The sequence below is a fragment of the Quercus lobata genome, chromosome 5, assembly GCF_001633185.2.
Source record: "Quercus lobata isolate SW786 chromosome 5, ValleyOak3.0 Primary Assembly, whole genome shotgun sequence".
NCBI classification, from domain to species: domain Eukaryota; kingdom Viridiplantae; phylum Streptophyta; class Magnoliopsida; order Fagales; family Fagaceae; genus Quercus; species Quercus lobata.
In genome coordinates, this window is record NC_044908.1 from 43,038,055 (window position 1) to 43,052,408 (window position 14,354).

The 14,354-nt window shown below is 41.6% G+C and overlaps 1 protein-coding gene across 1 annotated transcript; it reads left to right on the plus strand.

Moving 5' to 3' along the window:
• Positions 1 to 13,037: 13,037 nt before the first annotated feature.
• On the plus strand, positions 13,038 to 13,763 carry LOC115990512. The gene has a single exon (XM_031114343.1). The coding sequence runs from the start codon at positions 13,038 to 13,040 to the stop codon at positions 13,761 to 13,763; it is 726 nt and encodes a 241-aa protein (XP_030970203.1).
• Positions 13,764 to 14,354: the final 591 nt, after the last annotated feature.

The window sequence follows — 14,354 nt, forward strand, 5'->3', positions numbered from 1 at the left end:
GTTTGAGCAATTTTCGAAAATATATCATTTCATCAATGAAAATTATCAATAAAAAGATGTTGATTATCCCACCGTTTTGTAATTTTTTTTTTACCTTCATATGAAAAGAAAGTAAAAATAAAAATAAAGAAGTGGAAAAAAATTTGCTAAGAGTGCCAGTGGATTACTAGGCAAAAAGTTGCGGTGAAAAAAAAAATTTATCCTACAGTGTTTTTGGCACAAAAGTTAGTAACAAAATGAAGAAATTTCTTTGATGGTCTGTTATGAATCTTCCAACAGTGATTTCTTTATTTTTATTATTTTCTTTGTTCTTGAATATGGATGTAAAGAAATCTTTATTTATCTTTTCTATACTCTTTTTTTTTAATTGAGTTTTCAATTGAAAGTGAAGGGTAAAAGTAAAACTGTACAAAAATTTTAAATTAATTTATATTTTTAGACAATGAATATAATGTTGTTAAACAATTGGCAAGTGAGCAGTTTATTTTAAAAAGTTATGGAAGTTTGTCTACAATTTGTAACATGGGAGATGTTAGTATAATATCAGGTAAATTAAAGGGGAGGTCAGTGCAATTTTTCTAATGTAAAGTTTAGGTGCATTTAATACATATAGCAATCACATATAATTTGAGCTTGCTATGTAAACGTACAACTAGGCAATCCCTAGGTATAAAAGTAGAAGGACAATGTATTGCGAGTGTAGCCAAATAACTTCTTAAAAAAAAGTGTAACCAAATATCTTTTCTGAGCACCAAAAAATGAAGCAGATATTATCTCAATTTTATTTTTATTTTTTCTATTTGTCCTTCTCTTAGCCTTTGACCTAAGTACTTCTTTTACGTTAAAGCACTATGTACAAAATCATCAACCATCTCAACGAACCCCTTGACTACCATTGTAAATCTAAAAATGATGATTTAGGCATTAGAATTCTTCAAACCAATGGAGAGTGGTAATTTTCTTTTCACATCAGCTGGGTAGCCGTGACTGAATTCTACTGCTATTTTTGGTATGATAACTTCCAAGCTACTTTTGATGTGTTTAAAGATGGTGGTCTTTATGAGCAATGTGGTGGAGAACACTGCATTTGGACAGCACAAGAGGATGGATTCTACTTATATTCTATAAAGTTGGGTTACAATGTGAAGATGCATGATTCGAGCAATAAATGATGAAAAGTCTACATATCATAGTGAATAAAAGTGATGATTTGACGAGAGAAAATTTAGGCTAAAATACATCATTGATAGACTAAGTGCTTTTGGTTCTTAAATGTTCAAATAAGCGAACTGGTCTCTGAAATTAAAAAAATGAGCTCTGTGAGTCTCTATGTTTAACTTCCATTACTTTTCTTGTTCATGTCTGACAGAACATGGATGTGATAGCTTTTTTTTTTTCCTTAATTACTAAAATTACACATAATCATGAACAGGACCAACCTATTTTATTTGTTCTACCTGTTCTACCTGCCTAATTAAATCCAAATCAATAATGAGTGAAAGTTTCCCTGTCGCTAGTGAAAGTTTTGTCTCTACAAACTTCTTCTAGGCTGTAGAATATTTTGTCTCTATTTGTAGGTGCATTTGTCCCTTAGGATAACAAGTTTATCCTCAAGGTTTGTGGTTATACTTTTTCGGGAATACGGGAAACACTTTGTAGTTATGGATGAACTTACAAACCATTGCAATGGTTTGTCAATTTCTAACAGAGTAGGACCAACTTTTGATTTGGAAGAGGAAATGGCTACATCAGAGTTCATCATTGCTACCAAGTTCGTCACAAGGCAAGCTCTAAACATTGAAGCAATTTCTTTGACTTTAAACCATTGTGGAGATTAAAAAATGATTTTAAAGTAAAAAAATATGGGAAACCACATAGTCGTCTTCACGTTTGATAACAAACTCGAAGTGGATACCATCCTTTCAAACGAACCTTGGAGTTTTGATAAACATCTTATGGTGTTGGAATGCTATGATTAGGACATGTCAATTGAGGATTTGACTTTCAATCTGACATCCTTTTGGGTGCAGGTCCATGGAATACTAGTGCGATTCATGAACCAAAAGGTGGCGGAAGGCATTTGTGGCACTGTTGGTAATGTGGTTCAACATCCAGAGGTGGAGGTTGATGGTGGAAGTTTTAAAAGAGTCCGTATTAATTTGTACATCACTCGACCACTGAGTAGAGGAAGAATGGTGTCTTTAGGACAAGTCCAAGAACAATGGGTCTTATTTAGGTACGAGGGCCTACCAAAACTTTGCTATTGGTGCAACTATCTCACCCATGATGATAAGGACTGTGAAGTTTGGTTCGATAGCAAAGGCTTTCTTACTGCCATGGACCAACAATTCGGACCTTGGCTACATGCTGCACCAGTTAGTCAAGCACGTAAAAACGTGGTGTCAGTACTAGGTTTCTACAAGAAGACCACATGCAACACTTCCATGCCTAGGGCTCCTATAACTTCAAGGCGAGTACCAGCTAATGCCACGACGACTCCACCACGATTGATGGCAACTCCTGATATAGAAAACTCTCAAAGTGGAAATTTGATGAACCCAAAATTACCCTTCTCCAAGGGATCGGTTACAGCTGGCCATAATAACTCTTCTCCTAATTTTATGCAGCACCATAATCATGAGGATCCATTTATGAGTCAATTGGAGGAGATAGACCGCGAGTTAAAGAGATTTGATTTGCCTAATAATAAGGCATGGGTTGTTACTCCACTAGCAGCAAATCTGAAATTAGCTCCTCCCCAAAAAGAATCCATTCCAATTATTACTCCTACAAAACAGAGTTAGCCATTTCACAGAGATCCTTTCCTTTCCAAGTTTGTTGAAATTGATGAGGGTTTATCAAAATTAAATTTTGTGTCAACCCTAATTACTAGCTCAATTAATCATGATTCACCAACGCTTATGAATTCAGAACACGCAAGCAACTGAGCAAACGGCTAGGGTTCACCGAGTTTAAGAGTCCGAAATTCACACAATTCCACTTGCAAACACAAGTGGCAAACAAAAAATACAAATCTCATAGAAAAAAGGCTCATGGAAATGATTGAACAATCCATATGTAAGACAAAGTCATTATGGAAAATTGTGCTCAGAAGCGTAGACTCCGCATTTTGTACCCTTTACGACTCGAGCCCCCGTTCCTTTATGATGCTCTAACTCTAAAGCTCAAGGCCAATTTAGAGTCCAATCAGATATTAAATTGACTTGAGAAGTGTCAAAATGGAAAATATGACATTTTAAATAAGCAAAAATCTATTTTTGGAAATAAAATGACCAAAGACGCACTTAGCCTGCATACGCAAGCCAAAGCGTGCGTACATAGACACACTCCTGCATACACATCTAGGGTTTTAGAAGCATAAATGTTGATACCGTATTTTGTCTGCCTTGATTTGCGTGTCGGACCCCCAAAAAAATTCAAAAATATCATTTTCTCTCTTCGGGGCCATGAGAACATCTAGAACAACGTGGCATAACCCGTTCGGGCACCGGAGCACCCAAAGTGCCTTTTTCAGCTAAAATGACCAAAATGCCCCTGGTTAGCCCTAGGTTTGACCGAAGGTCAAACGAGGTCCAAACTTTCACAAAACAACATTTTCCATAATTTTGCACCAAACCCTAGCTTCTTGGAGATTTTTAACAACTTTGACCAAGTTTGACCCGAAGTCGATCTAGGGTGGGCCCAAAAACCCTAATTTTGATCTGGCTGTTAGAATGGGTTGAAAGTAATGCCATTGCGAAGATCATCAAACTATCATTCCAGTGACTATTCATGGGTCGAAATCGGAGTTAGAACGGCCGAGATATCACGAAAACCAGAATGACGCACTAATCGATACATCGCAAACTTCCGAGAGCCATAACTTTCGATCCGACTGTTGGATTTTCAAGATCCATACCTTTTCAGAAACAGGAAGTCAAGATATTTCCAGGGGTGTCATGATCCATTCATTTTGAGGCCTTTCGAGGCCGGCAGCCCTTGAAGGGCCGTTTCCTCAAAAAACGTGCCTAGGGCTATAAATAGCCCTAAGCACCCCACAAATAGCGAGGAGAAACTTTTTTTTGAAATTCTCCTTTTGCCCATCCTCTCTACACATTTTCTCTCTCTTCCAAACACCAAAAAAAACACCCAAAAAACACAAGGTATTGTTCTTATACACAATCTTCCTTTCCTTGGTTCTACACGTTGGATTTGGGGTTTAGGGGTGTGGATGTAACTTTTTGGCTAACATCCACACCCCTAACCTTCTAAATCTTTTTCTAGCATTTTATTTTGCTTTTATGCCTTAATAACATGATTTATTGTTTTCCTAGCATGTTTCTTGCCTTTTTTGTGCTTCTAGCTTAGATTTTCTTGGTTGTTATGTCTTATGCCATGTTTCGTTTTTAGATCTTTGTTTTCACAAGTTTATATGTTTAGATCTACATGCTTAGGGTTTTTTATGCCACGCTTCCCTTTGTTTTGTTCTTCTTTGTTTCATTCATTCTTTCTTTTTTCTGCTTGATGTTGATGTTAGGGTTATATGTGCACATGTTTATCATGCATTGCTTGGATCTATATTCTATATGCTTTATGCCATTTTCCATGTGCTTGTGCACTCCATGCCATGTTCGTATGCCTAGACCTAGGATCTTTTTGTCATGCCATGTGCTATTGTAGCTCTTTTGTTGCTTTATCTTTCTTTCTTGTATTTTGGCCTATTGGTTCAGACCCGATCTAGACCTTGTGGTCTTTGTCATCGTCCATGCCCCCTAGCCCACATCAAAGGGTTTGGATCATCCTTATTTGCATGTCTATGCTTGCTTGTTTCTATGCCTTACGCTTGTGTTGGCCTCTCTTGTTCTAGGCTTTGTCATGTTTGACACCCTCAGCGGGTTTGTAGTTATGTGGCTACATCCGACGCCTACGAGGCCTTGTCTGGATGTAACCACTAGGGATGCATCGCCACGATGCTAGTTGCTTCATGCATACCTTTCCCCTTTTCCGCTCCGTGTGATGATGTGCTTATCATGCTTGTTTGTGCCACCCATTGGCTTTCTCTGCATTTTTACACGCTTGCTTACATGTCCATGCATGAGTCTTCCTTGCTAGTGTGTCGTCCATGCTTCAACACAATGAAGCTATGGACATCTAAGCCAAACCTACATTTTTCCCTCACGGACACCACCTTTTGTTTGCTTTCTTGCTTGTTTGCCTTTTTGCATGTTTGCTTGCTTTCCTACTATGCTTGCTATGTCTATCATGCTTATCTGCTTTATGCCTCTTTCCTATATTCTTTGCATCTTTTTTGCCATCGCTTGTCTACTGGTTTCTTGTCTTTGACTTTGTGTCTACACACACAGAGCAAGGACGCATGGAGCTAGGGCATGGTCTCCTAGGCACGAGCAAAAAGGGCGCAAACGCAAGCATGTAGATAAGCCAAGTAGCTGCATTCAGTAGGCTTAGGAGTTTTAGCCTTTCCCTTTGGTTATGTACTCCTTTAAACCCCTTCTTTCCTCCTCCCTTTCTCTTTTAGATAGTTTGTATTAGGTATATCATGCCTTATACCATTCGTCCTCATCTCTAGAGTATGGCGACCCCTGTTAACTTTCCTGCATCTATATTTTGGGTCATGCTCTAGGGATGCATGCATTTACTTTCCTGCTCTATGTGCTTGCATTGTGTATGATGTATGTATATATATACCTGCTCACCCTTTCCAGTGTGATTGTCATAGTCCGTGTCACCTAAGGCAAGCGATGCCTAATTTCCGCTGTGAAAGTAAGATGACTTCTCGCCAGATTTTCGCCGTGGAAATCTGGCACTCTGCTTGAACGCCTTAGGAAAGCATTGATTAGGACCACACCCATTTAAAAGCCAAACCTCAAAGCCCCCATGTATGCAAAGCCTCGAAAGCCAACGCTGAAATCATGTTTTTTTGCCAATTTCCGAAAATTAAGGTTTTATCAAAACAAAGGATTGTCCTTGGACAGGCGTTATGGGGTGCCTAACACCTTCCCCACACGTAACCAAACTTCTAGACCTAAGAATCAAGATCTTTTGCCATCCACATTAGATTAGGAAAAAAATGCCCTTTTTCTTAGCCTAGAATTGTTAGAAAAACCCAATGATTGGTGGCGACTCCACTCACCTTTGGTAATCACCTGAAATTTGGCCCAAGTTCCTACCATAATGCCAAAGGTAGACCTACCTTCCTCTATAGAGAAAGAGAGAGCACCTGAAGCTCCGTGCGAATCACTCTCGTGCACTACACTGATCATTGAAAGGGGCCTTCCAATGAGGCCCCGCATGCGCAGGAGCTATCGCCATGACGGGTGGTCGAACGAAGGCATGGCGGCGGCAACGGTCTTTTCGCTTAGACGGTTGAGGCTAGGCCTTGACAGACTGGCAACTCAACTGGGGATCGATAAGAGTTTAGCCTTTAGAGTTTTTGATAAAACCATAATCTTTGAACATTGGCTTTCGAAAACACAGAAATTGGCATTGGCCTCTAGGGTTTCCTTTTGAAAAAGACTTCTACTATATCCTATAGACTATTTTCAAAAGAGCAAAAATCTTTTTCCAAAAAACCTTTTCCAAAAGGTTGTCTTTGAGGTATTTTCAACATGGGGCTTTACCGCTTTCCTCACATGCTTTACCACTTTCCTCACATGCTTTACAGCTTTCCTTCACATGCAAACATAGGGTAGCAAAATTTAATTTCTGCTACACCTTTATCTACTTTCCATATATATATCTGCTGTGCTTTGAAAAAGTCTTTCCCCTTCATTAAGGATTGCATGACATATACACACTTTTTGAGCTGAACCCGGGCTTCGCACTGCTGGCGTTGTCACATCTCTTTGGGGATTTCATCACCCTATCTACAGATGCCCAGACACACACAATGACAGTGTTACCCATAGTTAGATTTGGGGCTGATGTTGTAGCCACTTCTGGGTCCATGGGTGGACTAGAGTTGCAATAAAGGCCCCTTCGATCCTTCCTACCCCATAACCTCCATGAAGGGAGGGGTATGGCGATCAAGTACCCCAAGACAGGAACCACCTACCAGTTAAGCCTTTGCATACAGTTGGCCTAGTTATGTCAAACCTGTGAGGACTAGATCAAGCCTAAAGCCCATCAGGACTAGGTGAAACCTAAAGAGTGAACATCCAAGCCTAAGAAAGGATACCCTTATAGGGCTAGAGGTCAAGGGAAAGTGTGTTGTAACAGGTGCACCCTTTTTACTTATGCCAAAGAAATTGTGCTCTACTCCAGGTTCCTTCTATCTTGTTTGCATAGCATCCATGATCAAACCCTAGGAAAAGCAACCCCATTGCTTGTACATGTTAGATCACACCCTATCCCTAAGGGTTTACAACCCAACAAGGGCACTCATGCATACACTAATTGCTTATGTCACCTAATTGTGCAAAGATAAAATTTGTGGCAAGTGATTGAAACTCTATTTAAGGGGGAGGTGCTGCCGAAAAACTGTCGAGAATCCCAAGACATCATAAGTCCAAGATTTCTCCCAAGGAAGATCCAAAAAAGATTGCTAAGAGGCCAAGGGCTCCCCCAAGAAATCTAAAGGTCCGAGAGATCCATGCTGTCCAAATTATCAAGAGATCCAAGAGGTCCACATTGTCAGAAGCCAAGTTCTTTCTCGCAATTGCATTTCTTGTAAAAGGCCCAATGTTGGAGCCGATGAGCCCAATATTGTTAAAGCAAGTCTTGTACAAGCATGTGATCAAAGGATGAGTCCTTCTCTCATTGTTGAGCATATCATGAAAGTTTTGGTTACTTGCCAATCTTGTGCATTAATCTTGCATCATAGTAGAAACTCACCATGATAAATACCTGACCAAGGGTGCAAAGCCAAATTTTTCTGAAAATGGTAGGTGCATGTTAAATAGCAAGAGCATAAACTAACTTGATTTTGGTGTTGTGTTTCTGCTTTTTCAAACACACCCCGTTTCCTTCACCTCCCACTATTTCTCAAGATCAAAAGACTGATAGAAAGGAACAGGCTAAGCTACCACCATGCCATAATCCCATCGTCACTAGGTCTCATGTAAGAGAGATGTCTACTAGCATTACTTCTCTCCTTGAGGAAACTACTCAGGAAGTCGCTCTTCTAAAGGAGCAAATGGTAGAAATGATGCGTATGATGCAACAACTATTTATAGGATGAGGACTAAACTCTTCCGGTCATAGTCAAGGGGGTACCCAAACGAAGAATGAAATCAACCTCCGCTAGTACAGGATCAGGGCCACAATGTACTGCCCCAGGGCAATGACTAGGAAACAGATCCTTCTAAGGACAAGAACCCCGAATCTGGGTATGGCCTAGTCAAAAGCCAAGTGGAAACTCTAGCCGAGAAGCTTTGTATCATAGAGGGCTCCAGTGTCCATAGTAGCATTGATCTAGACAGTCTGACCAACTACCTTCAAGTCATTATGCCTCCCAAGTTCAAGGCACCACAGTTCATTAAGTATGATTGTACTAGAGACCCTTGCGCGTACTTGTGCATGTTCTATAGGAAGATGGCTCCCTATGGGGATAATCACCCTCTGCTTTACTAGGTTTTCCATGATAGTTTGACTGGCCCTGTGGCCACATCGTATGCGAGATTAGAAAAAACCTCTAACTGGAGGGAAATGGTCAACTCTTTCCTGGAATACTACCAGTTGAACACCAAGATAGCTCCCGATCACATAGTTCTTCAGAGGATGGAAAAGAAGAGTGAGGAATCCTTCTATGAGTATGCCTAGATGTGGCGTGAGCTAGCTGCACAAGTGCAACCCCCCATGATGGAGAACGAGATGATCAAGTGGTTCATTGATAACCTCAAGCCTCCTTACTATGAGAAGATGATCAGCACCCAAGTCACTCATTTCGTTAGCCTCATTCTTATTGGGGAGCGCATTGACAAGGGTATTAGGAGCAATAAGATCATGGATGCTGAGTCTCTAAGTTCCATGGTTAAACAATAAGTCAAGAGAATGATTGGTCACAAGACCAAGGAAGTCGACGTTCATATGGTCGATAACACATCAAAAAGACCTAGGGTGTTGCTCCCGCCTATGCTACCCCAGCTACTAGGCCTTATCAGCAACAGAATCAGTTCGGTCAAGCACCTAAACGAGCCTTTAATCAGAGAGGGAGGCCAAACCCGCCTCGTCCCTTTAGGAAGGAAAATCGAAAGTACACTCCGTTACCCATGCCCTTGGCAGACCTCTACGCTTACCTACTGGAAAGGAAGCTAGTGACCCAGTATTTTACAGGCCTAAAGAAGGCCCCCCAGCGCCTGGTTTTGATCCATCCAAGAAGTTTGAACACCATTTTGGGGTCGAAAGGCATACCCTTGAATAATGTTACCATTTGAAGGACCACGTCCAAGACCTCTTAGACAATAAGTTGATACAGTTCGATAATGTAGCTGCTTCGAACACCATCACAAACCATTTACCTCCCCATAGGAAGGGAATGTGAATGCCATCATCACAGTGGAAGAAAGGGTTCCAGATTTCTCCTCACCATCATTCCCGTGGAAGGCCATGCTCCGAGCCTTGGTCCAAGCACCTTGATCTTAAAGGTATGGGAACCCCAGGATTTGATTGGGGAATCTGCTCATTCTACGACAGTGGAGACAGTTATGCCCTATTTGATTGCAAAGTGCTCCAAGCACAAGTGCAGAGTTTAGCCGAACACGGTATCATTTGGATTGAAAGGGAAATTGTGTGAAGAGATGATTGCATGGCAGCCAGCTTATGTCCTCTAGCTACCCAGTCAAGAGCCAACTGGAATGCTATATCAGTTGGGTCAAAGAAGGAGTGGGACAAGCATTTACTGAAACGTCTTGGCTAGGTTACTGCAGCACCTTCCTCTTCGGTAGTCATTGAGGATATCGTAGAATCACCTGTGGATTCAGGATCATTAGATTCAGGGAAAGGGCAAACCCCAGCTGCCATTGGAGGATTCACTCTTCTAGTCCTTGCATTGCCTATGATCACAGGGCCAGCTTCACCATCAGTTCAGGAGGGAACCGCCCTCATTCCCACTATTCGAGGCTTCGATCCTCTAATTTTGCTAAAGCCTTTCTCGGGAATCTCTGGGGTGTCCAGCTCAAAGGCCCTTGAAGCCATGTTGCCAAGTCCGGTGGTCATTAATCTGAAGACGTTCTCCAGAGCACCCAATTTATAAACTTAGGAGGGTGTTATCATTCGCATGCCAAAGCCATTCCCTTATGAAGATAGTCATCGTGTCCCCTGGAAATACGATGTGTCCTTGATCTCCACTCGAACCGGATAAGAAGAGGTCTGTTCCAATATCTTTTTAGGTCTATATGGGCTTACTAGGAGTGGTCGTTTCTATACTCCTGAGGAGCTAGAAAAGAGAAGGAAAGAGATTGGTAAGGGTACCGTCAAACCTATGAGGAGTAGGGCCATGACCGAAGAAGTCGAGGAATTCTTGAAAGTTACCAGAAACTTAGAGTACAGTGTGATTCAGCAGCTAAACAAGTTGCTGGCTCATATCTCCATCTTGGCATTATTACTATCCTCTGAGGTCCACCACAATACTCTTTTGAAAGTCCTAAAAGAGACACGTGTTCCTACAAATGCTACAGAATTCGCCTTTGAGGGTATGGTCTCAACAGTGTTGGCCACCAACTAGATTTCCTTTACGAATGATGAACTACCACCAGAAGGTAGAGACCACACTTTACCCATGCACATTATAGTAAAGTGTAAGGATATGATTGTCGCCAGAGTATTGATTGACAATGGGTCGGCCCTGAATGTTTGGCCGATGTCCACTTTGGAGCATTTAAATGTGGATACCTCTCTTATTCGCCCTACCACCATGATCATTAGAGCTTTTGATGGCACTCTCCAGGAGGTGCAAGGCAAGATCGAGCTAGCCATTGGAGTTGGCTCCATGCCTTTCATGGTCAATTTCCAGGTCATCAAGGTGGATTCCCCTTATAACTTGCTCCTAGGGAGGCCTTGGTTACATGCCGCGGGCGCGGTTGCTTCTACTCTTCATCAAAGACTCAAGTTCCCATCCAAGGATTTGACGGTCACTATTATGGCTAAAGAACCCCTGACTTTCTTCAAGGAGACTTATGTTCCTTACACTGGTGCTAATGCCTTTCCAAAGGCAACTTTTCACAATTTCAAGCTAGTCTCCATAATTTCCAGAGCTTCGGAACTCGAGTCAGCATGGCCCTTATCTACTTTAATGGCCGACATAGAGATGCTCAAGTTTAGCTATCAGTTAGGCCAAAGCCTCAATGTCATAGGACACAGGAAGGCTTCTCTAGTTGAACTCCTAGACAGCAAATGAGGTTTTGGTCTAGGTTACGACCTTTCCGATGAAGAACTCTTTCAGGGGTCACTTTTCTGGCTCTGGCTGAGGTCATCAAATCAGAAGTAGCACAAGAATCATGCGAGGAAGAGTCAGATTTGGCGTGTCTTATCCGCCTTTGTCCAGAAGAATTCTCAGTGAATGTCATCATATCCCCAGGGGATGATCTGACTTCTACTATTAGGCCCTATATGCCAAGCGAGACAGTAGGCCATTGGACCGCTGAGCCTTGGTTTGTGATTGCACCAATTGAGTAAGGAGTATTCCATTATCGTGTGGTTGGGTCCTCCAATTGCCCGAGAGAGTTGGAATAGCATATCTAGTTTGTTTTGCATGTTTATTTCCTATTCCTGCATTCCTTGTTTGCATATTCTAGTTTACTTTCCAAGAAAAAAATGTTTTCCTTTTTATCATTATCAGGTATGAACTTTGTTATCCCCCTATCTATAATCCTTTAATGAAATTATCCAGTGTATTATTCAGGAAATCTTTGCATTTATCTCCTTACTTGCTTTCTTATGAATATGTGTGTGCAAATTGTCTTATGTTTCCTTGTATATGTTCCATTCTATAGGATCTATTCTAATTCCCAAGCGGGTACATCGTCTTGTTGCTATAACAAGGATATTGATGACACGAATGAGACAATAGAGTTGGAACATGATATTAAAGGGTTAGAGGAAATTCTGAGTCTGCCTCGTGATATTTTGGAAGCTCTAAATAGAGAGAGCGAAGGGTCCAAGCCCAACATAGAAGAGACAGAAGTGGTTAACCTTGTCAACAAAGGCAAGAATGAAAAACCTATCAAGATTGGGGTAAACTTTCCTAAAAACATGAAGCTTGAGCTTATAGCGCTACTTAAGGAATTTAGAGAGATCTTTGTCTAGTCCTACTAAGATATGCCAGGGTTAGATACTGAGATTGTCATGCACAAAATTTCAGTTAAACCTAAATGCCCACCAATACGATAGGCCCTTCGAAGAATGAAATCTAAGATCATTTTAAAGATCAAAGAAGAAGTAGAAAAGCAATTGAAAGCCGGTTTCCTTACTACAATAGCCTACTTAGATTGAGTTGCCAACATTGTTCCTATGCCTAAGAAAGATGGGAAAGTATGCATGTGCATCGATTACAGGGATTTGAACCGGGCCAACCCCAAGGATAACTTCCTGTTGCCACACATTGATACCCTAGTCGATAATACTACCACCAATAGGTTCTTCTCCTTCATGGACAGTTTCTCAGGTTACAATCATATCAAAGTGGCTGAGGAGGACAAAGCCAAGACAACATTTACCACTCATTGGGAAACTTATGCATATGATGTTAGGCCATTCAGCTTGAAGAACGTCGGTGCTACCTAACAAGTGCATCTTCGGAGCTAGTTCAGGGAAACTACTTGGCTTTATAGTCAGCCAAAGAGGGATTGAAGTGGACCCAGCAAAAGTCCAAGCCATCTAGGATATGCTGACACCGTAAACCGAGAAACAGATTTGTAGCTTCTTAGGCAAGGTCAATTACATAGCTTGCTTCATAACGTAGTTGACTGCCACATGTAATCTATTGAACCCTTTTGTTCTGGTTCCCTTTTGTTCTGGTTCCCCTGACGACGGGATATACGTTGATCCTCTACCTAGCGGTACAAGAAACCTCCATAGGCTGCATGATAGTGCAGCTAATTGAGCCCGATCAAAAAGAAAGGGTGATTTACTACTTAAGCAAGAAGTTCACTAATTGTGAGATCAACTACATTGCCATTGAAAAGAAGTGTTGTGCCCTAGCATGGGCATCACGCAAGTTATGGCAATATATGCTCTACTTCACCACAAGGCTTATTTCCCGCATGGATCCCATTAAATACATCTTTGAAAAGCCAGCTCTAACAGGAAAGATCTCTCGTTGGCAAATGTTGCTCTCCGAGTTCGACATTGTGTTTGTGACAAGAAAGACCATCAAGGACCAGGCCATAGTCGATTACCTAGTGGACCAGCCACTAAACAATCCAAAACTTTCAGAATCCCTCTTCCCTGATAAGGATGTCATGGCACTAGAGCCAAAGCCAGACAGTGTGGAACCTTGGTGTTGGAAGGTTTATTTCGATGGAGCCGCCAATTCTACCGAAAATGGAGTGGGAGCAGTCTTAGTTTCCCCCAAGGGCCAACAAATCCCTGTTTTAGTCAAGCTGAATTTCGGTTGCACCAACAATGTCATCGAATACAAAGCATGCATAGTCGGCCTACAAGTGGCCCTAGAATTTGGAGCCTATGACTTGAGCGTCTTTGAAGATTCCCTGTTTATCATCTCCCAAATTGAAGGAAAATCGCAAGCCCAAGACACTAAGTTGATTCCATATCAGAAATGCGTCAGCCGCTTGATTTTGAAGTTTTGAAACATCACATTCGCCTACTTGCCCTGAGCACACAACTAGTTTGCAAACACCCTTGCTACCTTGGCTAGCATGGTCAAGTTATCAGAAGGAAATGACTTGCAAGAATTGTGCATAGAAGTTTGTGGCATCCTAGCCTATTGCATGAACATTGAAGAATGCATGAGTGTCGAAGTCGAAGCCAACGAAAAGCCATGGTACCATGATATCAAGGCTTATATCAAGAACAGTGAATACTCGCCCAATGCAACAGACAGTGAAAGGAAGTTCATCCGACGCATGGCCTACCAATTTTTCCTGAGTTGAGAAGTCCTGTACAAAAGGAACCACGATTCCACCTTGCTCCGATGCGTAGATGCCTCTAAGGCTAATCATCTAATGGAAGAGATGCATGAGGGCTCACGCTAGTGGACCCCTATTGGCCCACAAGATCATAAGAGCTGGTTATTACTGGCTTACCATGGAAAACGATTGCATTAAATATGTGAGGACATGCCACTGTTGCCAAGCCTATCAAGACATGAAGAACGCTCCTTCTCAGCCTTTGCATTCTTTGGCAGCACCATGGCCCTTCTCAGCCTAGGGTATGGATGT

Excerpts from the sequence above, each read along its gene's own strand:
- LOC115990512 (XM_031114343.1), top strand. The coding sequence starts at position 13,038 with ATGATAGTGCAGCTAATTGAGCCCGATCAAAAAGAAAGGGTGATTTAC.